Source organism: Chrysochloris asiatica, unplaced genomic scaffold (genome assembly GCF_000296735.1).
Source record: "Chrysochloris asiatica unplaced genomic scaffold, ChrAsi1.0 scaffold00097, whole genome shotgun sequence".
NCBI lineage: Eukaryota > Metazoa > Chordata > Mammalia > Afrosoricida > Chrysochloridae > Chrysochloris > Chrysochloris asiatica.
In genome coordinates this window covers 4699764-4723252 of record NW_006408615.1, presented here as the reverse complement: position 1 = coordinate 4723252, position 23489 = coordinate 4699764, and the positions used below count along the sequence as shown (strand labels likewise).

At 47.5% G+C, this 23489-nt stretch overlaps 1 protein-coding gene across 1 annotated transcript in view; it reads right to left on the bottom strand.

The window, feature by feature from the left end:
• CELSR1 (cadherin, EGF LAG seven-pass G-type receptor 1) overlaps window positions 1–23489 on the bottom strand; it is a gene marked incomplete at its 5' end in the record, with an annotated part of 191396 nt that overhangs the window by 110657 nt on the left and 57250 nt on the right. The window contains one exon of the mRNA XM_006866887.1: window positions 11309–11947. Within this exon, the coding sequence (XP_006866949.1) occupies window positions 11309–11947 (639 nt within the window). The remainder of the gene's footprint in view (window positions 1–11308; window positions 11948–23489) is intronic.

The following is a 23489-nucleotide window of genomic DNA, read 5'->3' as shown; positions in this document are numbered from 1 at the left end:
AAGGTTTCCAGTGGCTAGATATCCACTGCGATTCATAAGGTTTCCAGTGGCTAGATATCCACTGCGATTCATAAGGTTTCCAGTGGCTAGATATTTGGGACTGTCTGCCTCTCCTTCTTCTTTGCTGTCTTGTCTGGAAGCTCAGCTGAAACCTGTCCACCATGGGTGACCCTGCTGGAATTTAAAATACCGGTAGCAGAGCTCCCAATACCACAGCAACGCACAAGCCACCGCAGTACGACAAAGTGACAGACAAGTGGAGGGGTCTCCCATGTGGAAGGTGAGCATTCTACCATTGAGTCACATCTGCACCTGAGCCCAAGACTGTCCTTTATCACCTGGTGTCTGTCCAGCATGGCCTCTGAAAGGGCAACTGTGAAGACTGCTCCCCGAACTTTGCTGAAAACCTCTTGTGAGCCCACCGTCTCACGGGATCTAAACACAGAGGCAGAGGCATTAACAAACGCCTCCACTGAAATTGCACCATTAAAGCCTTGGTCCAGAGCCCCACCAGTGAGACATCCAGACCACGATATATCCAGGTGCGGGCTGGACCAGAGTCCTACCGGTGAAATGCCCTGACCACTCTGTACCTCAGTGTGTGCAGACAGACACAGAACACGTTTCACGGAAATGCAGCCTGCAGGACAAAGTCACCCAGGGAATGAGTCTCCTGGGAAGATGTTAATCCGTGCAGATAAATCACCAGTTCTCAGTCCCCATGACGAGAGAACACACTTGAGAAGGAACAAGCGGGCCTCCGCAGGAATGTTGCAAAACCTGGAATAGTTGGCAAGGGACAAAGCTGCGTGACGAGGATGGGACCCACCCACCATGGGGTCTGCCGGAGTTCACAGCAGCAGGAGAGGGTCGGAAACATCTGTGTCTTCCACATGAAGGAGGACCTTCTTCCAGTGACATGAGAAAGGTAAACAGAAGAACTGGCCTCCTCCCACTTCAGAAAGTTCACCAGGCTGCCGCAAAGTAGTCAACAGGTGTGAGAGCTGTCACCTCTCCCAGCAATATGAGCAAAGTCTGTCTCAACCTTGGTCCGCGTGCCATTCTAGCTGGATAATGCTCGGTGCTGTGTGCTATGGGGGGCTGAGCAACACCTCTCTCTCTACCCAAAGTTGTTGTCGTTGTTAGGCGCCATCGAGTCGGTACCAACTCATGGTGACTCTATGCACAACAGAACAAAACACTGTCCTCAAGCTGACATCTTTGTTCTTCAAAACGTTAAAAAGGTCTTGTGCAGCAGATTTGGCTAATGCAACACATCATTTGATTTCTTGACTGCTGCCTCCATGAGTGTTGATAGTTTATCCAGGAAGAATGAAGTCCTTGACAACTTCAGTCTTGTCTCCATTGATAAGAATGGGCCAACCTCACAACTGTTGCCATGCTTGAGCCCATTGATGCTGCCACTTTGCCAATCCATCTTGCTGGGGGTTTTCCTCTTCTCTGACCCTCCACCTTACCAAACATGATATCCTTCTCCAGCGACTGGTCCCTCCTGACAATATGTATGAAGTATGAGAGATGAAGTTTGGGCATCCTGGCCTCCAAGGAGCACTCTGGCTGCACTTCTTCCAACATAGATCTGTTGGTTCTGTTGGCAGTCCATGGCACTTTCAATATTCTCCTCCAACACTGTAACTCAAAAGCATCAATTCTTCTACAGTCTTATTCACTGTCCAGCTTTCACATGTATAAATGAGGTTATTGAAAATACCATGGCTTGGGTCAGACACACCTTAGTCCTCAAGCTGACATCTTTGTTCTTCAAAACGTTAAAAAGGTCTTGTGCAGCAGATTTGGCTAATGCAACACATCATTTGATTTCTTGACTGCTGCCTCCATGAGTGTTGATAGTTTATCCAGGAAGAATGAAGTCCTTGACAACTTCAGTCTTGTCTCCATTGATAAGAATGTTGTTTATTGGTCCAGTGGTGAGGATTTTTGTTTTCTTTACATTGAGATGCAATCCATACCAAAGGCTGTGCTCTTTGATCTTCATCAGTAAATGTTTTAAGTCCTCTTCACTTTCAGCAAGCAAGGTTGTATCATCTGCATATTGCAGGTTGTTAACGAGTCTTCTCCAATCCTGATGCCACATTTTTCTTCATAGAACCCACCTTCTCCTATTATTTGCTCAGCATACAGGTCGAATAAGTATGGTGAAAGAATACAACCCTGCCGCACACCTTTCCTAATTTTAAATCATTCATTGTTTCCATGTTCTGTTTGAACAACTGCCTCTTGGTCCAGGTACAGATTCCTCATGAGCACAATTAAGTGTTCCGGAATACTCCTGCTTTGCAATGTTGTCCATAGCTTGTCATGATCCACACAATCGAAAGCTTTTGCCTAGTCAATAAAGCATAGGTAAACATCTTTCAGATATTCTCTGCTTTTAGCCAAGATCCATCGAACATCAGCAATGATAGCCCTCATTCCACGGCCTCTTCTGAATCTGGCTTGAACCTCTGGAAGTTCTCTGTCAATGTATGATTGTAGCCGTTTCTGTATTACCTTTAGTAAAACTTTACTCTCATGGGATATCAAAGTGTCTTATGATTTCCGCATTCCGTTGGGTCATCTCTCTTTGGAATGGGCACAAATATGGATCTCTTCCAATCAGTGGGCCAGATAGTTGTCTTCCAAATTTCTCTACCCAATAGATATCATTAACATTTCTGCCCCCCAGCTGTGGCAACCAAAAATCTATCGACAAGTGCCCCCACCCCAGGTGAGAACTCCTGGACTCTACCTGGGGCTCTCAGGTCTGAAAGGGGACAACCCACAGAAGTGCAGAGATGATGAAGCCAGGTGGTGGTGTAGTTTCTGTCCAGTGGGCACCAAGTCATGGTGATCTCTGCACAGCAGGATGAAACGTTGCCCGGTCCTACACCACGGAACATCATGGTCCTACACCACTACCATCTCCTGGCGGCGTCCCTCGTTTTTGCCGATCCTCTGTTTACCAAACAGGATGTTCTTTTCTAGCCATTGGTCTTTTCTGACAGTGTGTCCAAAAATAAGCAAGCCAGAGTCTCCCCATCCTCACTTCTAAGGAGTGTTCTGGTTCTACTTCTTCTAAGACAGATTCACTGGTTCTTCTGGCTGTCCCTGGTACTGTCTAAACTCTTCGCCAGCATCATGATGTGAGTACATCTACTGTTTTCATTGGCCAGTGTCCACGTGCATGTGAGTGGGCTGGCCCAGGAAAAATCATCTTGGGTTGTAACCAGCGTGTCTTGAGGAACGCAGACGGGGAGGGCATGAGCCCCAGCCTGAGGTGATAAGCGAAGTGATGAAAGAAAAAACAAGACCCCTAGGAAGTCTCACGGAAGTGCTTCCAACTGAGAGATGCATCCAAAATCTTAAAACCTAGGTCTTCCTTTGTTCAGTCTTCTCAGACAATGGGATCCGTGATGGGCCCCAACTAGGGGCCTAACTGATGAGTGTTATTTGCAAAATCCTGCCCAGAGAAAGGTCACCTTCTCTCCCTACAAAACTGAGGGCAGAAACCCATGCATGCATGCATGCTCATGGAAGCACTATTTATTCACAGGATCCAAAAGGTGGAAACAACCGATGATGACTGGATAAACAAAATGTGATGCGTACCATACCTGGACTATTACTCAGACTGTTGTCCTGGTGTGGTGCTGTGGGATAAGCACTGGACTGCAAACTGTAATGTCGGCGGTTCAAATCCACCAGCTGCTTCTTGGAAACCCTATACTGGGTCGTTAGGAGTCAGAACAGACTTGAGGGTACTAACAAGAAGGGCAAGAGGGCAAGGGCATTGGGGGGCACTCAGTGTGTGTTAATGTTGTGGTTGTTATGTGCCGTGGAGTCGGTTCCGACTCATAGCGACCCTGCACAGGGTTTCCAAGGCTGTAAATCTTTACAGGAACAGAATGCCTCCTCTTTCTCCCACAGAACAGCTGGTAGTTTCAAACTGCTGACCTTGCTGTTCGCAGCCCGATTCATAACCACTACGCTACCAGAACTCCTTACACCACATATGGTGGTGGCGGTTATGTGCTGTGAAGTCTGTTCAGACTCATAGGGACCCTGTACAGGGTTTCTGAGGCTGTAAATCTTTACAGGAGCAGAAAGCCTCATCTTTCTCCCGCGGAACGGCTGGTAGTTTCAAACTGTTGACCTTGAGGTTAGCATCCCGATTCGTAACCTCTACGCTATCAGAGCTCCTCAGTTAATGGTGGTTGCATATTTTGCAAAATCCTAACAACAATGACACAATATGAAAATGTACTCAATAGCATTTGGAAATGTATCGGCAAACGTTTTGGTGTGCATATTTTCACAACAGTAAAAAAATTCCGTCATGTAAAACACACACGTACACACAATTCCCTTAGCTCTTCTCTGAAGCTGACATTTATGTAAGAAACACAGCAGAGCTGCTGGGACCATTTTTCTTTCTCTCACATCATCTTCACGGAGCTCTGTCCCACCATGTCAGGTGAGCATCCTCCATGCAGTGGGTGCCGGCTCTCCCTCCGGCTCCACGCCGCCAGTACAGGAAGCAGCTCTCCCAGCGGCTGTCTGTGTCCACTCCAACCTCACAACGTCTCAGACTCCAGAGCTCCACTTACCACAGAGCAAGTAATAAAACCCTCTCGACGACAGAAGAACTTTCATCATGAATAAATGAGTTCCATGCAGAACAAGAGCTTCAAAGGGGAGAGAGGGAAAGGCAGAGGAAGAGGGCCTGGGTTAAAATCATCAGTCTTCATTAGTCTTATCTCCGAGGGAAGTACATATGAGAAGTTTAGTACCCAAGGAGGTTCCAATGAGCCTCCTGCGAAATGAAGCGTCTTAGCCAGTCTCGTTGGTGATGACAAATCTGGTCAGTTCACTGTGATTATTTCTCAGAGTGATTCTAACGATGAAAATGAAATTGGCGAGCTTTAGAAGTCGTTTCTACTCTGGGTCAATTCATCTGAGAGAGGATACTTGCCCTTCAGATGGCCCCAAATGTCATCTATTGAATGTGCTTGAAAGTATTCCCCTTAAACTGAACAAAACAAAAAAAAAAAACAAACAAAGAACTTACTCCCATCAAGTTCATTTTGATTCAAAGCAACCACGTAGAGGGTTTCAGAGGCTGTAAATATTTACAGGAGCGTAAAGCCTCATCTCTCTCCTGCAGAGAGGTTTGTGGATTTGAACTGCTGATCTTGCAATGTTTATCTTACAGCACCACTGTTCCCCTAAACACATATGCTGAAATCCTGACCCCAGTACTTGGGAAGGTGACCCTGTCTTTGAAGATATTATATATATAAAAAAACCAACCCCATTGCTATCAAGTTGCTTCTAACTCAGAGAGACCCTACGTTGTTTAGTGCCATCGAGTCAATTCCAACTCATAGTGACCCTGTATAGGGTTTCCGAGGAGCAACGAGTGAGTTTGAACTGCAGTCTAGTGCTGATCGTACAGCACCGTGTCAGGACTCCCAATGTTTTTATTGTTATCAGATACCATCAAGTCAGCTCCGAGTCATAACAACCCTACACACAATAGAATGAAGCATTGCCCGGTCCCACACCAGCTTCACAATCATTGGTACACTTGTGCGCACTGCTTCTGCCACTGCGTCAATCCGTCTCATTGGGGGTCTTCCTCTTTCCCGCTGACCCTCCACTTTACCAAGCATGATGTCCTTCCTCCTCCAGGGACCGGTCCTTCCTGATAACATGTTCTAAGTATTAGAGACGAAATCTCGCCGTCCTGGCTTCTAAGGAGCATTCTGGCTGTACTTCTTCCAACACAGATGTGAACTCACAGAGTCAAACTGCCCCATAGGGTTTCCAAGGCTGTGGTCTCTATGGAAACCAACTGCATAGTTTTCTCCCTCAGCGTGCTGGCTGGTTAGTACTTCAGAACTTAATCATTGTGTAACTGGACCTCTGAAGATGTTACAGGTTTTCATAGAAAAAGAAGCAATAATAGAAGAATATTTGTAAATTTGCAATATCAGAGCATTTCAAAGAAGAAATGCCTCCAAAAGAATTAAAAACTATAAAACAAAGACCAAGAATGTGCCCCTAGAAGCTCAAATTAGGATAACTTGAATTAATTCAATAGAAGGATTAGATGGGAAAGTTGATTTTAAAAAAACAACAAAAGATGCTATAGGTTAATGGGAGGTCACACTGGGGTTATTGCTGTTGTAAAGTGCCATCGAGTTGGTTCCAACTCAAAGTGACCCTGTACAGGGTTTCCAAGGAGCAACTAGTGAGTTCGAACCGCCAACCTTCCAATTTAAACCAACCTTGCAGTCCACTGCATTATCCTACAGCACCACACCAGAACTTCATTCTGACTCATAGCGAGTCTGTATAGGGTTCCTGAGGAGTGGCTGGTGAGCTTGAACAGCTGACCTCGTGGTTCAAACCAATCTTGCAATCCAGTGCATTAACCTATGGCGCCACACCAGGACTCCCATACTAGGTGAATCCTAATCTTATATGATTGTTGTCTTTACAAAGAGAGGAAGAGCTACAGAGATGGAGAGAGAGAATGGTTACTAGGTGAGGTTCCCGCTGCGGCTGAAGCTACTAGTGGCAGAGGCAGGGACAGTCTCCCTCTGACCTTCAGGAGTAATCGACAAGGTCAAAACCCTAACCTTGGGCTTTTTCTCTTCAGAAAGATGAGACAACACCTTTCTGTCCTTAAAGCCAACCTGTTGGTGGTACTTTGTTACAGACACCCAGGAAACTGAAGACACTTGTTTCCTCTAGGACCGAATGTTGAAAAGTATAGTTACAAATCCATAGAAACGTTTATGAAACAAAATATCCAAATGGGAAGCTACTGTGTCTCAATACAGCCTCCATCTAGGTCTAGAAACTTCTGAAGGCCTTGGTGTCTCCCTCTCTAGCCCTTCTGGGAAGATTCCTGCACCCTTGGATTTACATATCAAAAGAAAAAAAAAAAAAAGGCAGTTTTAAAATTCTCAAGAACAAAATTCACGTTGTGTTCCTTTTCAATGTTCTTTGAGTCTGAGGAACACAAAGAAATCTGAAGGGCCAGGATAGAGTTATAGCGTGGATGGAGTAAGATTTCTCAACAAAATTCTCATAAAATAGCCCTGCTAATCCATTAGCCCGGAGTCCTGGTGTGGCATTGCAGGATAATGCGCTGGACTGCAAGATCTGTTTGAGCCTCAAGGTCTCCGGTTCAAACCCACAAGCCGCTCCTCAGAAACCCTATACAGGGTCACTATGAGTTGGAATTGACTTGACAGCATTTAACAACAACAACAACAACAGTCCATCAGCTAGCTCCTCCTCCAGGATTCCCCCTTCACATTCTCGGGCAGTCAGAAAGAAGGCCAGTCTGTGGGCTCAGGCACCATCTTCCCGGGTGGCTCGGGCAACGGGCTGCCCATAGCTTTGGACAAATTGGAGACCCTCTTGCCAACCAGGGTGCCCAGCTGACCCCATCCAGAAACATTACCATGTCTTTTCTGTTCTTTATTCCAGGATTCTCTGGAGAGGGGGAACCCCAGGGAGCAGGTTCATTGCCATGATGGGCAATATTCTTCAGCACACCTTTCCTGGACTCTTTCTTATTAACACAGTTGTAAAATTTCTTCAAACTTCTTCATAATTATGCTTGCGATTGTACTGTGTCCTTGAAGAAAATGATCAAGATGACCCCTTGGGAGTCCCCAAAACACTGCTGCCGTAACTTTCTGAGCTGACCTCTCTGCCTTGAATTGGACTGGCCCAGAAGCTCAGAAGCTACTGGTTTGATCGGGTCATTTTTTTGCGAAGGCATCCTGATGAGACTGTGTTTGTTGTTAAGCATTGTAGTGGTTCCAATTTATAGCGAGCTTGAATAGATTGCAGAGGATTGGCTGATGGGTTTGAACTACTGTCCTTGCAGCTAGCAGCCCAGTGCGTGTCCTACAGTACCACAGCAGGACAAGTGTTTTCAGCAGCTATCCACTGATGGCAGAGACCTGCTAAAACACACTGTTTGGAATAAATCGTACACGGAAGATCTGGGATCCTAATAGCAACTCCGCTGACTTCCCTAGAATTCTGAACGTTATGATGCTAAACCCATCACTACCAGCAGCCCAGGAGGTTTCAACAAATCACAAAGGTAAATTGTCGACCCCTCGACACTGTGTTAGACCTCATCCTAACACCCTAGCTCTCCACAGGGATCTCTGGATGCCCTGGCATATAGCAGGTGTTCAATCAATAATGTGGAATGAGTTCATGATTGTGCCCTTGCTGAGTCCCTGGGGTATGCAGGCCAGTAGGCCTCTGCAGGCTGGAGGGCCGGAGCACCCACTCCTGTCCAGGGCACACAGAAAGGGGCTGGGGGCACCGGTTCCCACAGAGCGCTCAGCCAGGACAGGGACCAATTCTGTCCACAGACCCATCTGCAACTTCAGAAACGTCTGAGAAGCCAGCTCGATGTATCACGTACAAAAGCGACGAGGTGGTTGTGATGTGAATCTAGAACTCGCTTCTACTCAGAGTCCGAGTTGGGGACAGCAGGCAGGAGCTTGGGGTGGGTTCCTTTTTCACTCACTGCCAATCCCCCAAGTCACCAGGAATGTAGGATTCATCCAAAACGAGACAGTCTAGGAAGAAACTCTCAGACCCAGCCAGACAGCCAGGCATGTGTGTATGTATGTGTGTGCGCACCCCCAGCCCTTCTCCCCACACCTGCCCAACAACCACCCAGCTCTGCACTGAGGGTGTTGGGAGGTGTCCCTAACACTAAGCGCCCACCTTGCCAGGCTGCCAGCTGCCCGATCCCTGTGGGGCTTTCTCCTCTCTGCCTGAGGACAGCCCTGGGCAGTCAGCCTTCCTCTTTGTGCTCCCTTCCCAGTTTTCGGTTTTCCTCTCGCTTCCTGCAGGATAAAACCCGATAATACTTTAAACCCCTGTTGTAAGCTCAGTAAGCGAGAGCTCTGTGCTGGATAAAACCCCCTGGCTAGTCGGTAACAATTCCCCAGGTGTTTATATTAAACACATTAATGGAGGAAGAGATCTCTGGTATGAACCGAGTCTGCCTAATCCCTGGAGAGCTTCTTAGAAGGGCCGACTGCTCCCAGGGGGAGGCATGGCAACCGCAGCTTCCACACAGACCATCATCTTATGAACCAGATGATGATGGAAGAGGAGACTGGGGAGATGTGTCTCAAGGAGTGCTTCTGGGCTCATCTGTCCTTTACAAAAAATAACTGCTGGCTGCGTGTGCAGCAATTTATCTTTGTGATTTGTTGAAACCTCTCAATGTAAGTGTCTCTTCAGAGGCAGAAAAGATGAGTAATTTCTACAGTGACAAGAAAGCATAGGAAAAACTCCCAAACCAAGCCCTTCAAGACCCAGGTAATTAGCAGCTCCTGATTCCCACTCACGTGACACTATTTCCCACAAGCAATCACACTTGAACTCTAGAATGAGGCCCTTTAAACTTAAGACCGCTTAAAGGAGGCACCTACAGTCCAGGTGGGGTGCTGTGGGCTAATGCGCTGGATGACAAGGTCGGTTTGAACTGCACAGTTGGTGGTTCAAGCTCACCAGCCGCTCCTCAGAAACCCTACACAGGGTCACTATGAGTTGGAACAGGCTTGAGGGTACTCAGAAGTTAACAGCAGTTGTGTGCACTCGGATATTTTAGGAGAGGATTTCACATTGTCATTACTCCCCTTATAAAAAAACTCAAACCCTGTTGCTGTTGAGTTGGTTCTGACTCATAGCAACCCTGAGCACTGGAGTAAAATTGTCCCAGCTGAGATTCCTTAGCTATCATCTAAGGAAAGGAGTTCTGGTGGTACTGTTGCCTGAATGTCGAGCTGCTCACATCAAGATTGGTAGTTTGAACCCACCAGTCACTGTGAGGGAGGAAGAGGACACTGTCCACTTCTATAAAGATTTCCAGACTCCGGAACTCTAAGGAGAAGTTTAAATCTGTCCTACAGGGTCGATATTTGCTGAAATAGACTCAATGGTGATAGATTTGATTGTTTTGGTTTCGGGAATCGTTAGTGAGCCGACCACCACGCCTTTCTTCCGCAGTGCTGACAGATGTGTTTGAACCACCAATCTTTAGGTTAAGAGTCAAGTGCAAACCGTGTGCACCACCGAGGGAGTTATCTTTCTGACTCTGCTCATACAAAGGAGACTCAAGACATAGGATTTTATGGTTTGAATTGTGTCCATCGTCTCCCTGCCCCTGAAAATATGTGGTAGAATCCTAACCCCAATACCTATGGCTGTAACCCTGTTTGGAAACAGGGCTTTCTTTGTTATGCTGTTGGTGAGTGCTATCCAGTGGGTTCGCACTCACAGTGACCCTGTGGAGGGTTTCCAAGGAATGACGGTGGCTTTGAAACAATGACCTTGGGGTTTGCAGTCCAGTATTTATCCTACAGAACCACACCAGGACTCCTTTGTTATGTTTGGTGGGTTCTAACTCTAATCACTTTCTGAGTTATAAAAAGATCAGATGAGACCCAGAAGCCAGTACATGTGTGGGTATGGGAGGGAGGCCATGTGAAGATTGTCCACAAACAAGGAATGCCTGGGCTGCCTATAAGGAGGAACCAACACAGCAAACACTGGACTTATACCTTCCAGACTGAAAAATAGACTGCTGCTGTTGAGAACCACCCCCACTTGTGGTATCTCCGTTACAGCAGCACTAAGAGACGGAGACACTTCAGCTGCATGACCCTCACAACACCATGTGTCAGAGGAGAACTGTACTCCACAGGGTTTCAAGGGCTGAGTTTTCAAAAGGAGACTGCCACGCCTTTCTTCTGACGCACTGCTGAGTGGACTCGAATTTCTGGCCTTATAGGCTCTGGTAGAATAGTGGTTACGAATCGGGCTGTGAACCTCAAAGTCAGCAGTTCGAAACTACCAGCCACTCCAAGGGCTTTCTGCTCCCGTAAAGATTTACAGCCTCGGAAACCCTGTACAGGGTCGCTGTGGGTTGGAACCGACTCGACGGCACTTAACAACAACAACTGTTAAGTAGCCAAGCGTGTTCACTATTTGCACTGCCCACGGGCTTCTAGGAAGACAGAGTGAAGGAGAACTAGGCTTGGGAGCAGCTAGCTTCCAGGACGCAGACCCTTCCTGCTCAACAAGCTACCTTTACAATCATCTCAAGTCCCTGGAGCTGACCCCTCGGCCCAGCGGCTGCCCTTTGAGAAACCCTCCAGGTGTGAACCGGAAGCCCCCATGCACTGCACAGCCGCTCTGGCCAGATGAGTGCGGCCCCCGGGCCCCTTACCTGTGTAATCTTCCAGGCATTCGCAGGTGTAACCGCCCTCGCGGCTACGGCACCGGCCGTGTTCCCCGCAGGGGCTAGAGTAACACAGGTCGATCTCAGTCTCACAGTAGTCGCCGGTGAAGCCGGGTGGGCAGCGGCAGCGCAGGCCGGTGATGGGGTGGATGGGTCGGAAGAGCACTGTAGTGGAACTGATGAAGGGGGCGGAGCTGTCGAAACGCAGCACGGACACGCACTTCATGTAGTTCTCGCAGGGCTCCCGCAGGCAGATGTTGTCGTCGAAGGGCAACACGCGCTGGGCGGAGATGGTGGTCAGCAGCGTGCGGTTCAGGTAGATGTGTTCCTGCAGCTCCTCGGACGGGAAGAAGCGTCCGCGCCCGCCACCGGGCAGCAGCGCCGAGAAGGTCACGTTCAGGATGTTGGCGCGCACGTCCGTGTCGTTCTGGATGTTGAAGACAAAGACGTCGTCCTTGGCAGTGGACAGCACGGCCGCCACGCCCTCCACGAAGAGGCCGAGCAGCGGGGACAGAAACCGCTCCTGTGACATGTTCTCCAGGCGGACCGTGATGCTGTGGGTAAGCATGTCGTCGGTGATGATAGTGACGCGTAGGGTGCAAAGCGCAGTGACGCTGTGGATGCCGTCTGCGGGACAGAGGAGATCGCGGTCACACGGGGACACCGGGGCATGGAGGTCTCCACCCACCGACCCGCAGGAGATGCTGGCTGGGTAGCTCTGCATCCCACCCCATCACCCACTCCCTCCAACTGACCTATGACCTGCATCCATGTCCTAAAGGGCAGCCCAGACATGCCACTCTGCTGACCAGAGCCTTCAGTGCACCCCCAAACTGACCAGCAGGGCACCCTGACTACTCTGATCCAGCCCCTCACCACCCAGAGACACCACATCACACACATGGGGGCAGAGCCTGTGTTTCACGTTCTCTGAGACCCCCCTCTCACACACCAGGATGTAGCCCATTCCACCTCTTCCAAATCTGCTCCAGTCACCAGAACAACTCTCCTCCCCTCTGCCCAAGGAGGGCTTCTGTGGATGATGTTTCAGAAGTAGATTTTCCAAAGGCACCTCTGGGTGGGCTAGGAACACCTGAATAATCATTGAAAGGTTGGAGGTTTGAGCCCACTCAGAGGTGCTGCAGAAAAAAGATCTGGTGATCTATTTATGAAAACTCATCCACTGAAAACCCTGTGGAGCACAGTTCTATTTTCACACACACGGGGGCACCATGAGTGGAATCTACTTATGAAAAATCACCCACTGAGAACCCTGTGGGCACAGTTCTATTCTGACACACATGGGGGCGACATCAGTGGAATCTTAAGAAAAATTAGCCACTAAAAACCCTATGGAGCAGGATTGATAGGGATGGGCAACTTAGACTGACTACCTAAAATGGGGGGAAGTGATAAAAGCATGAAGTGACTGGCTTACAAGTTTTCAAGAGGGAGTTTAGTTTCAGAGTATGGGGGAAAGAAAGGGTCCCCACTGAATCGTTTTCATCTTGTCTCAATGGGTCTGGTGAAAGGAGATGGGAATAAGAGTCTTATGATTCAATTATGAGTAATTGTTACCATGACTAATTACGATTGTCATAACTTGTAAAGGTAGAACTTTTGTAACATAAAGAGGGGAGTAGTTAATCTTACATTCCAGGAACAGAGGACTCTAGGATCATAAAGATAGAAGAGCACCAGTGGAATGTGGGACCAGATCTAGATCCAGAGATGGAGGCAGAGATGACAACATAGAGAGGGAGCAGCTGAAGATTCTAGACTCATGGAAAGAGAAAGGCTGTGTGCTGGCAGCCAGGAGGCAGGCTCTCAGAATGTGCCCTTTGGTTTTTAAATGATTATATATTCCTGAGGGGTTTTGTGTACATCCAAAACAAAAACAAAAACCAGAGGGAACAAATGCAAATATTGTTGAATGATGATGCACAGAGGAGACTGTAATCATTGCAATGAAACAAAATAACATAGGATGAATGTAAAACTAATGCTCTCCCATATAAACTATCACTCAATTCACAATAAAAACTTCAAAAAAAAAACCACACCAAAAAACTCTGTGGAGCACAGTTCTACTCTGACACACATGGGACCACCATGAGTGGAATCTACTTATGAAAAATCATCCACTGAGAACCCTGTGGAGCACAGTTCTACTCTGACACACACGGGGTGCCATGAGTGGGAATCTACGTATGAAAAAACCATCCACTGAGAACCCTGTGCGGCACAGTTCTCCTCGGACATAAGTAGGATCACTGGGAGTCAGTGTTGACTTGATGACCATTGGTCTGTTTGATTTTCTGGTCAAGTGAGGAGACCTGGAAGCCCACCTTGTCATTCCAACACCAGCAAGGCCAGAGCAGCAGACAGAAAGCCCATAAGATGACAGGGGTGAGGGTAAGGTAGCAAACACTTCCTGACCCCAGCCTACTTTTCTCAGTTCCTATGAGCAATGACTCATGTTGGGGAGGGCTGAGTCACTGACTTGTCTAAACACGGGAGGAAAGGTAGGCCCTGCAGGGCTCACAGCTACAGGCTCTCCCCTCAAACCTGAGATTCCAGGACGATCGGCACTAGCCCTATGGTACAGGTGAGGGAATCCGAGGCATAGAGAAGCTGCGTTTTGTACTCAGTGGTGAACCTAGCTCCGGCCCATCTGGATAATCACCCCGCCACTCAGCCAGTGCCTATGTCAGACCTGAGCATGGCACCTGTGATTCCATTTGGCTTTATGATAACCCTGGCAAGGCTAAATTTAAAAAAAATTGAGATAATAATGCTTTTAACCTTGGTGTTGAGAGGGTATTTGCAAGCCGCCATAAAACCTGGGAGTTTTAGGAGACACACTCACAGATGTGTCTCCGGTTTCTATAGAGCACAGAGTGAAAGCTTGGGAGCCTCTCCCTTCCAAAAAACAAGGTGAGTCTGAAACACTGACCCAGCCAAGGGGAGCCTCCGGAGACGAGATGTCTGTAGGATCCTGGCACAGAAAATGGGTATTAGGGGGAAATGAAGGCAATCTAGCGGGACCAGTCCCTGGAGAAGGACATCATTCATGCCTGGTAAAGTGAACAGTCAGCAAAAAAGAGGAAGACCTCCAACAGATTGACACAGTGGCAGTAGCAGTGGGCTCAAGCCTAAGAATGATGGTGAGGAAAGAGCAGGAGACGGCTCTGTTTCCTTCTGTTGTACATTGGGTTGCTATGAGTCAGAACCTACTCGATAACACCTAACAATAACAACAAGAAGGAGAGTCGAACAAAGTACAGACTTTAGTTGACAAGAATGTATTGATACTAGTCCATCAATTGTAATACACCCACCATAGTACCGCTAGGGATTAAACTGTGTCCCCCACAAAGTGTGTGTTTGGAATTCTAACCCCTATACTTGTGGATGTGATCTTGTTAGGAAATGGAGTTTTCTTTGCTTGTTAATTAGATGATACCCCAACAGTTGTTAAGTATTATAAAGTCGGTTCCGACTCATAGTGACCCTTGTACAGGATTTCCAAGGAGCAGCTGGTGGGTTTGAATTGCCAACATTGTGGTTAATAGTCTAGTGTTTATCCTACAGTGTCACACCAGGACTCCATACCCCAACAGAGTGGACTCCAAATGTAATCACTTCTGAGCTATAAAAAGAGCAGATTCGACACACACACATTTAGCCTCCAGAGAAAAGAAGAAAATTAATTTCTGTTTGTAGTATACCCACGCCTCACTTTGGCATTATTAAAAATAAAGGATGAGCACATCAGATCACAATATGAAGAATGACTACTTCATTACATAACTGCCAATGACATCATCACGTAAGCGCCAAATGACATCATCACGTAAGTGCCAAATTTCACCATGACATAGCTGCCAAATGACATCATTACAGAACTGCCAAAGCACTGGGAACTGCAGACCAGCCATGTTGAGACACGACTTTAACCGTCACAGCCATTGTTACTCTTGCCTTGTACCTCGGTGGCCATTTTTGCCAGACGCACATCATTAATGTGCAAAATTGTCAATTGCAAATCTCCATACCGTTGTTGTAAACCCAAGATGTTGGGTAACAAGTGAGGAGTAGGAATATTTGTTTTACAGCAGCACGCAGTAACTAATAGAGAAAACCGAGCTATGCCATAGTTACTATTTTTCTGTAAATAGGATAAGCACCAGACTGCTAACTACAAGGCTGGCAGATTAAACCCATCAGTAACTCCTTGGGAAACCCTCTCCAAGGTCATATGAGTAAGAATCGACTCAACAGCACTTAACCGCACTTTTTTTGTTGTTGTTAAAAAAAGCCATCAGCCTGAAAGAAGTTATCTGTGGCTTATATCACAAAAAACTTGGATTCTTCATAAATTAAGAATACCTATAATAAAGAGCCTGGTGGAGCTGTGGAGTAAGCACTGGACTACGAACCACAAGATCAACAGCTCAAACCCACCAGCTGCTCCGAAAAAGAAAGATGAAGCTTTCTGCTTCTGTAAAAACTTACAGCCTCTGATACTCTCCCTACTCAATGTCACTAGGAGTTTTGGTATGGGTTTGTAAGTCAGAAAAGAGCCCAATGGCACAGTGGTTAAGCACTCAGCTGATAACTGAAGAAGGTCAGCGGTTCAAACCCACCAGCGGTTCTGTGGGAGAACGATGTGGCAGAGGACAGCTTCGGAGACCCTATGGTTTATACACACAATTCAATTCTGCCCCATGTGGTTACTGTGAGTCAGGATCAACTTGATGGTTTTCAGGTTTTAAAAGTAAGTAATGAAGAAAAATAAGATGCCAAAAAGAAACACAGGCACAGGACACGATTCCAACCCATAGCGACCCTATATAGGGTTTTCAAGGAGCCACTGGTGAGCTTGAACCATCAACCTTGCAGTTCAAACGACTTTGTAGTCTGACGCATCAGCCCACAGTGCCACACCAGGACACTGTGGTGGACTAGAGTTAATTCCCCTCCCCAGCTCTTCATCTGGCCTGGCTCCTCAACCACTTCGCCTCACAGAATGTGGCAAAAGTGTCCTTCTGGACTTCGTATCGGGGCCTCGAGATGTCTGGGGAGTTAGTCCTCACACACTGTGATGAAGAAACCACAGGCAGAGGTCCCAGTCATTGACCCGGTCCAGTGCCCAACTCACTGAGGTCCGCCATAACCCCTCCAGGCCCTCAAGGCCCAATCACCCCAGTGGAGATCAGACACCACGCAGCAGGGCCACGCCAGTCCACGTGGGTCTGGTGAATGCTTGACCCACAGACGGTGAGCAAATGGTTAACACGTTCAGCTGTTTGCCGAAAGTCTGTGGTTCAAGTCAGAGGTGCTTTGGAAGAAAGTCTGAAATCCGTATGGAGCACTGTTCTATTCTGACATGTCCAGGGCCACTACGTGACCGAATCAACCTTAAAGCCATGGGGCTTCTTTTTTAAGTTTTGTGGTACATCCTAACCCCACAACTGTTGAGTTTCTTCCAACTCACAGCAACCCTTCAGGACAGAGAGGAACTGCTCCAGGGTTTTTCCAAGGATGGAAATCTTTACCAAAGCACACTGACTTGTTCCTCACTAGATCTTTGGTTTCCTCTGGCTTTTTAGTCAGCAGCGCAGTGCTTAACCACTGTGCCACCAACCAAACTTCTGTCGCCATGAGCAACGAGACAGAACAGAGTAGGACTGCACATAAGGTTTCCAAGATTTTGTAGCTATTTACGAAAGCAGACTGTTTCATCTTTCTCCCACAGAGTGGCTGGCAGGTTCGAACTACAGACTTTTCAGTTAGCCATGCAACACTTAACCCATTGCGCCAGCTAGGTTCCTATATTACACATCCAGAGACAACACTAACCAGTCAGCCGGTGACCTGCTTCACGGAGAAACTGAAGTGGACAGACGCTCGTCTACCCCACGACCAGGAGTCTCTGCATCTGAGGAGCAGTGTTTCCTCCTCTATGGCGTGGGACCTGCATGCACCGAGTCAGTCTTCCTTCCCTTCTAAGTGGCTGTTGGGGGCACACGAGTAGCACCCCAGGCTCGCAGTCCCCTTCAGCGATGGCCCCACTCCCTTCCTTCTTCCTTGGAGAGCGTCCAGGAGGTGCTATCTCCACGGATGGTCTGCACCCCTTCACCCCTGCCACCCACAATGCTCTGCAGCCACGCCCCTGGAATGCTGGCCAATCACCGTGACCACTGTTTTTTTCTAACGTGTCCATAAGCATGCAGGGTCTTGGGGATGACGCTGAGATGGAGTCCATGAGCCCCCGGAGACCCCAACTGGAGCCCAGAAGAGCAGGGAGCCCCGCAATTAATCGAGCATAGAAGTACTCAAGTTACGGGAGCAAAAAGCCTCATCATTCTCCCGCTGAGCAGTTGGTAGTTTCAAACTGCTGACCACTACGCTACCAGAGCTCCTTAGGAAACACGCACTAGCGTGGCAAAAGTCAGAACAACGGTGAGAACTACGAAGATGGGACCCAGAGACACGAAGTGAGCTTGCGCTGTGGAAAAAAAAAAAAAACGGAGCCGTAGACTTGCATTTTGCGATCTTACTGCTCCACACCTCACTTCTGCTGTTGTTGTTATTGTTGGGTGCCGTCGAGTTGATTCTGACTTCCGGAGCCCCCATGTGACATGAGGCAGAACTTCCCCCATGGGGCTTCCTAGGTTGTCAAAGACCCTACTGCCATTGGATGAAGGCTCCCTGGGAAGTTCGAGATGACCTTACCTGGAGATCCTCAAGCTAATTGCACCTGCACAGACCCTATTTCCACACTCACAGTTTCGAGGGGATGTAAGTGTGGGGGGACACTACTCACCACCCCTAGGAGGCTTTGGTAGTGGGGTAGTAGCTTCGGCAGTGGGAGGGCCATCACAGCTGCCTCCAGCTCAGCCCCCAAGCCACCCATGGTCCAGAGTGAACCTTGCACATCAACATCGAGCCCCTGTGTCCGTTTACCCGCTACCTAAGATGGTTTGAGTGCCCACCCAGATCTCATCTCCTTGTGCCTTTATACGTCTTCAATGTCCTTCAGAAGGGCAGCCAGGCTCTAGTGTGAGGAGTCAGTGGGCATCCCCTTGCTGGTCAGTGATTCCACACCTGTCTGTCAGGTTTACCCAGCCCAGCATGGCCAGTCCCCACACCCAGCAAGTGCCCAAGACACCAGAACAGTACAGGGGAAGGTGGGTAGAGGAGCAATGGAGCCTCCCCTCCTTGGACTGCACCCTCCCCATGTTTCCCTGGGCATGATTCTCTCACCTAAGTGCCAAAACCAACACAAGGTACAGAGAAGAATCCAGCTCTCAACACACTGCTTGTTTCAAAAAGACAACCAGATCCTTCCCTACCTCTAGAAGGGAACACCAGGTAATTTATAAGACGCTCAGCTCTGGCCTGTGAATACCAGTTCCCACTGGATCCAGGGGACCAGGCACTTGCCCATGTGTGGCCACAAATGAGAAGAGAGGCACCCAAAGCTTGCCTTCTCAATTTCACAGCCACATTCATTATTTACAGTGAAATCAACATGATCCTCACTATCTCTGATTCAGAAATATTGTCTCTCCTGATTTCATGTATAAAATAAAGCTCCCACCCCCAAGAGGAGAGTTAGAACCTACTCTCAGAATTTCACACTGCAAAGCTATTTTGTAAGAAGCAGGGACTGCTGTTTCTAGCTTGATGAAACTCTCTGGAAGGTTGAGATCAGAACAAGTCCCATTACCCCATAGGAAGCTTTAGTCACTGCTTGAAGCTACTGGCTCAACTCCAAGCTACCAACTTTATGGGCAGAGACTTGGAGAAAGTAAAAGCTCATCAAGATAAAGAATGAAGTGTTAAAAACAAACCCCCAACACAAATTTGCTTTATTTGGAGGAAGACTATCTAAAAGGAGAAACCTATGTTCATAGGCATTTTTAAAAAACATTTTTATTGTGAATTGAGTGATAGTTTACATGGGAGAACATTGGTTTTACACTCATTGTTTTAATTGCAATGATTACAATCTCCTCCATGCATCATCATCATTCAACAATATTTGCTTTTATTCCCTCTTTTTTTTTGGGGGGGGGTGTGTACACAAAAACACTAAGGAATATATAATTATTTAAACAACCAAAAGGTACATCTGCAAGCCTGCCTCCTGGCTGCCAGCACACAGCCTTTCTCTTTCTATGAGTCCAGAGTCCTCATCTGCTCTCTCTCTCCATGTCCTCATCTCTGAAAGGCATTTTAAGAATGGCTTTCCCTTGTTGTATGTTTTGCTCTGTATACTTTCAACAAGACGAATGGCTTCTCCTGATCCTCATCCAGAACCTTCTAAGATGGGACATTCCCACTTAAAAAGACAAGCAGAGCAGCCTGGAGCAGATTGAGGAACAGAAAATACTTCTTTAAAGAAAGATCAGCAGAGGATACCAAAAGTAAACATGGCAGTCTGATTGGCTACTATAAGAACAAGCAAGTCGTTTGCAGGGGAGCCATCAAGGCAAACAATCATGTCCCTTCAGGATAAACCTCCTCCCAAGACTGAGGGGACTTAAAGGGAATACATGAGCAGGCATAGAAGCTTGCTGGTGACCACATTAGTCCAATGGTGAGAGGAAATGGGAGAAAAGCAGCAATGAAGAGGTGGGCTGAGTCTGACCAAGTTACATAGACCCCCATCAACCTGGAGTATGGTGAAAGCAGTTGGCCCAAAGTGTGGTGAGACCTGAGGATGCCTTAGCCCATGGACAAGGACATGGTCATGGAGGGCTAGAGCTGAGAGTGAAGCCTCCAGTTGATATGAAGTGAGGGGAGATGAACGAGGGCACCCAAACTTGCAGATAGTGCCTACTGGACCTAGTTTCAATGGCTTGATGTTCAGAACCCAACTAGAGGAAGGAAAAAAGGGGGATTTTTTTTGTTTTTAAAGAAAATGAGTGTAAATCACTACAATCTGATGAACTTGACCTATACTTATGGATGTGTTGTTGTTGTTAAGTGCTGTCGAGTCGGTTCCGACCCATAGCAACCCTGTACAGGGTTTCCGAGGCTGTAAATCTTTACAGGAGCAGAATGCCTCATCTTTCTCCCGCGGAGCGGCTGGTAGTTTCGAACTGCTGGCCTTAAGGATCACAGCCCGATTCGTAACCACTACACTACCAGAGCTCCTTATGGATGCAGTAGCTTAAAATACCAACCAAGAAGGATAAAGAATCTTTACAGCAAGGATCATTCCCATCCCTCCTGTACATAGGGTTGATAGGGATGGGCTACCTAAAATGGGGGAGCTGTAAAGGCACGAAGTGACTGTCTTATAAGTTTTCAAGAGGGAGTTTAGATTCAGAGTGTGAAGGGGAAAGTAGAGTACTCACTGAGTGGTTTTCATCCTGTCTAGACAGGTCTGGTGAACAGAGATGGGGACAAGACTCTGATGATTCAACAGTGATCAATTGTTATCATGACTAATTGCGATTGTCACAACTGTAAAGGTAGAAGTTTTGCAGGCTTAAAAAGGGGTGAGTGGATTATAATCATTGTAATGAAACAAAGTATATGATTTGTTTAATGTAAAACTGATGATCTGCCCTATAAACTTTCACTCAATTCACAATAAAACTTTAAAAGAAATTTTTTTTGAAAAGTAAAAGATGAAGGAAAAAAAAAAGGGTGAGTGGTCGATCTTAGAGTCCTGGAGTGGAGGACCCTGTGACCATCAAGGGAGAAGGGTGAGAACGGAGTGCGGAACCCTACCCAGAGAAGCAGCAGTGCCAGAGATGGAGGCAGAGAAGATGACATGGAGAGACAGAGCAGTTGAGGATTCTAGATTCATGGAGGAAGAGGGGATGTGTGCTGGTGGTTGGGGGCAGGGTGTGCCCTTTGGCTGTTTGAATGATTGTATATTCCTGAGTGTTTGGTGTACATCCAAACAACAATAACAACAACAACAAAACTCAGAAGGAATAGAAGCAAATATTGTTGAATGCTGAAGCATGCAGGGGATTGTAACCATTATAGAAACAAACTGATGTTCCCCCATGTAAACTACCACTCAATTCACAATAAAAACTTTAGAAAGAAAGAAAAAGGAATAGCTTCCTTCAAACCAAGATGGTTAATGCACTCAAGAGAAGAGTGGTAACAGAGAAGAATTGCCTAGAATTTCAAAGAGCTAGATGTATCCTTGTAAACTTGAGGATGGCTGAATTGGCTCACAGGAAAATCACTGAGTTACCAGCTTAGGTGGAGTTCAAGTCAGCTTTGTTTGTTTACTTTGTAAACCAAATATTGTGAAAGAAATCTCCAGTGCTTGGGAAAGGGGTTTGCCTACTTGCAGTGAAAACACAACAAGGTGCCTAGGGTTTCAGCCTGAAGCCTACAGACAGTTTCATCGGGAGTCTGGGTTGAGCCTGTTTTTCTTTTTATTTCAAGTACTAATTTAGCAACCCACCACCTGTCTGTCGGTTTGTTGGATTCCAGTGGCTTTTGTAGTGTTGCTAGAAGTCATACCACTGGTATTTCAAATTACCAGCAGGGTCACCCATGGTCGACTGATTTCAATGGAGCTTCCAGTCTAAGGGAGACTGGGGAGAAAGACCTGGAGATCTACTTCCCAAAATCAGTCAATGAGAACCCAACTGATGACAATAGACTATTGTCTGAAAGAATGTAGGAGGATGAACCTTCTAGGTTGGAAGACACTCAAAATCGACAGTGGCTTCAACAATGGATTTGAGCACATCATCTATCATGAAGTGACTCAGGACCGGGCAAGGTTCCATCCCATTGTACATGAGATTGCCATGAGTTGGCGTTGACGCGATGGCAACCGACAAACAGATTTAATAGTAGTTGGGACTTCATTTGGGAACAACAGGTCATCAGCAGGCTTGGAAGAAAGTTTTTGGTTTGGTTGTATTTTAAGATGAGGAGAAGAAAAGAACTAATGCAATACTCATGGACAGAATTCCACATGGAACTGATGGTACCATGGGCTGGATCACAGTAAGTTGGTCAGGGGCCATCCTGTGCACTATGAAATGTTGAGCAGCAACCCTGGCATCTACCCATGAGATTCCAGTGGTGATAACCAAACATGTCTCCAGACGTTGACAAATGTCCTCAAGGGAGACTTATACCCAGGTGAGAACTCTTGCTGTAGGAAAGGACACAACCATTTATGGACTCTTCTTCCAGCTTGAGAGTTCTGGTGAGTACCAGGAGCTTGACACATAGCAGGGAATGGGGTGTCGTACCCATTCAGCCACCTCACTACCGCCAGGCTGGCCCAATGGCTCCAGGTCTACCCAGTTGCTGCTTTCTGTGGGCTTCCCTCTGCCAGACAGGGCTGTCCAATCTGCTCTTTCCTGCCACCTGTCTGCACCATCCTAAGAAAGCCAGCCAAGTTCCCTGACACAAAAACTAAATGACAAAATAAAATTTTTAAAAAGGAAGTGAGCTCCTCTTTCTAAACCCAAAGACACCCTCAAGCATGACAATGTGGCCAAGGCGCTCTCATATGTCCTCTAGCTCCAGATCAGTCAATGAGCTATCATCAGCCCAGGAGAGCTAGGGGCAATAAAGATGAGGAAGTTAGCAAACACAGCAGCCCATGAAGGACAACCCAATCCAGTCCAGCCCAACAATCTAACCCAGTTCCGCCCAACCCAATCCAGCCCAATCCAGTCCAATCCAGCTAGCCCAACCTAGCCCAATCCAACTCAACCCAGCCCAGCTCAACACAACCTAACCCAGTTCAGTCCAACCCAGCCCAACCCTACCCAACCCAACTCAACCCAACCCAGTCCAGCCCAACCTCACCCAACTCAATCCAGTCCAACCCAGCACAGCCCAACTCAGTCCAACTCAGCTCAACCCAGCCCAGCCAAGTACAGCCCAACCCAGTCCAACCCAATTCAACCTAGCCCAGCCCAGCCCAATCCAGCTCAACCCAACCCAGCACAGCCCAGCCCAGCCCAACCCAACTCAACCCAGCCCAACTCAACTCAGCCCAGCCCAACTCAGTCCAACTCATCTCAACCCAGCCCAGCCCAGTACAGCCCAACCCAGTCCAACCCAATTCAACCTAGTCCAGCCCAGCCCAATCCAGCTCAACCCAACCCAGCACAGCCCAACCCAGCCCAACCCAACTCAACCCAGCCCAGCCCAG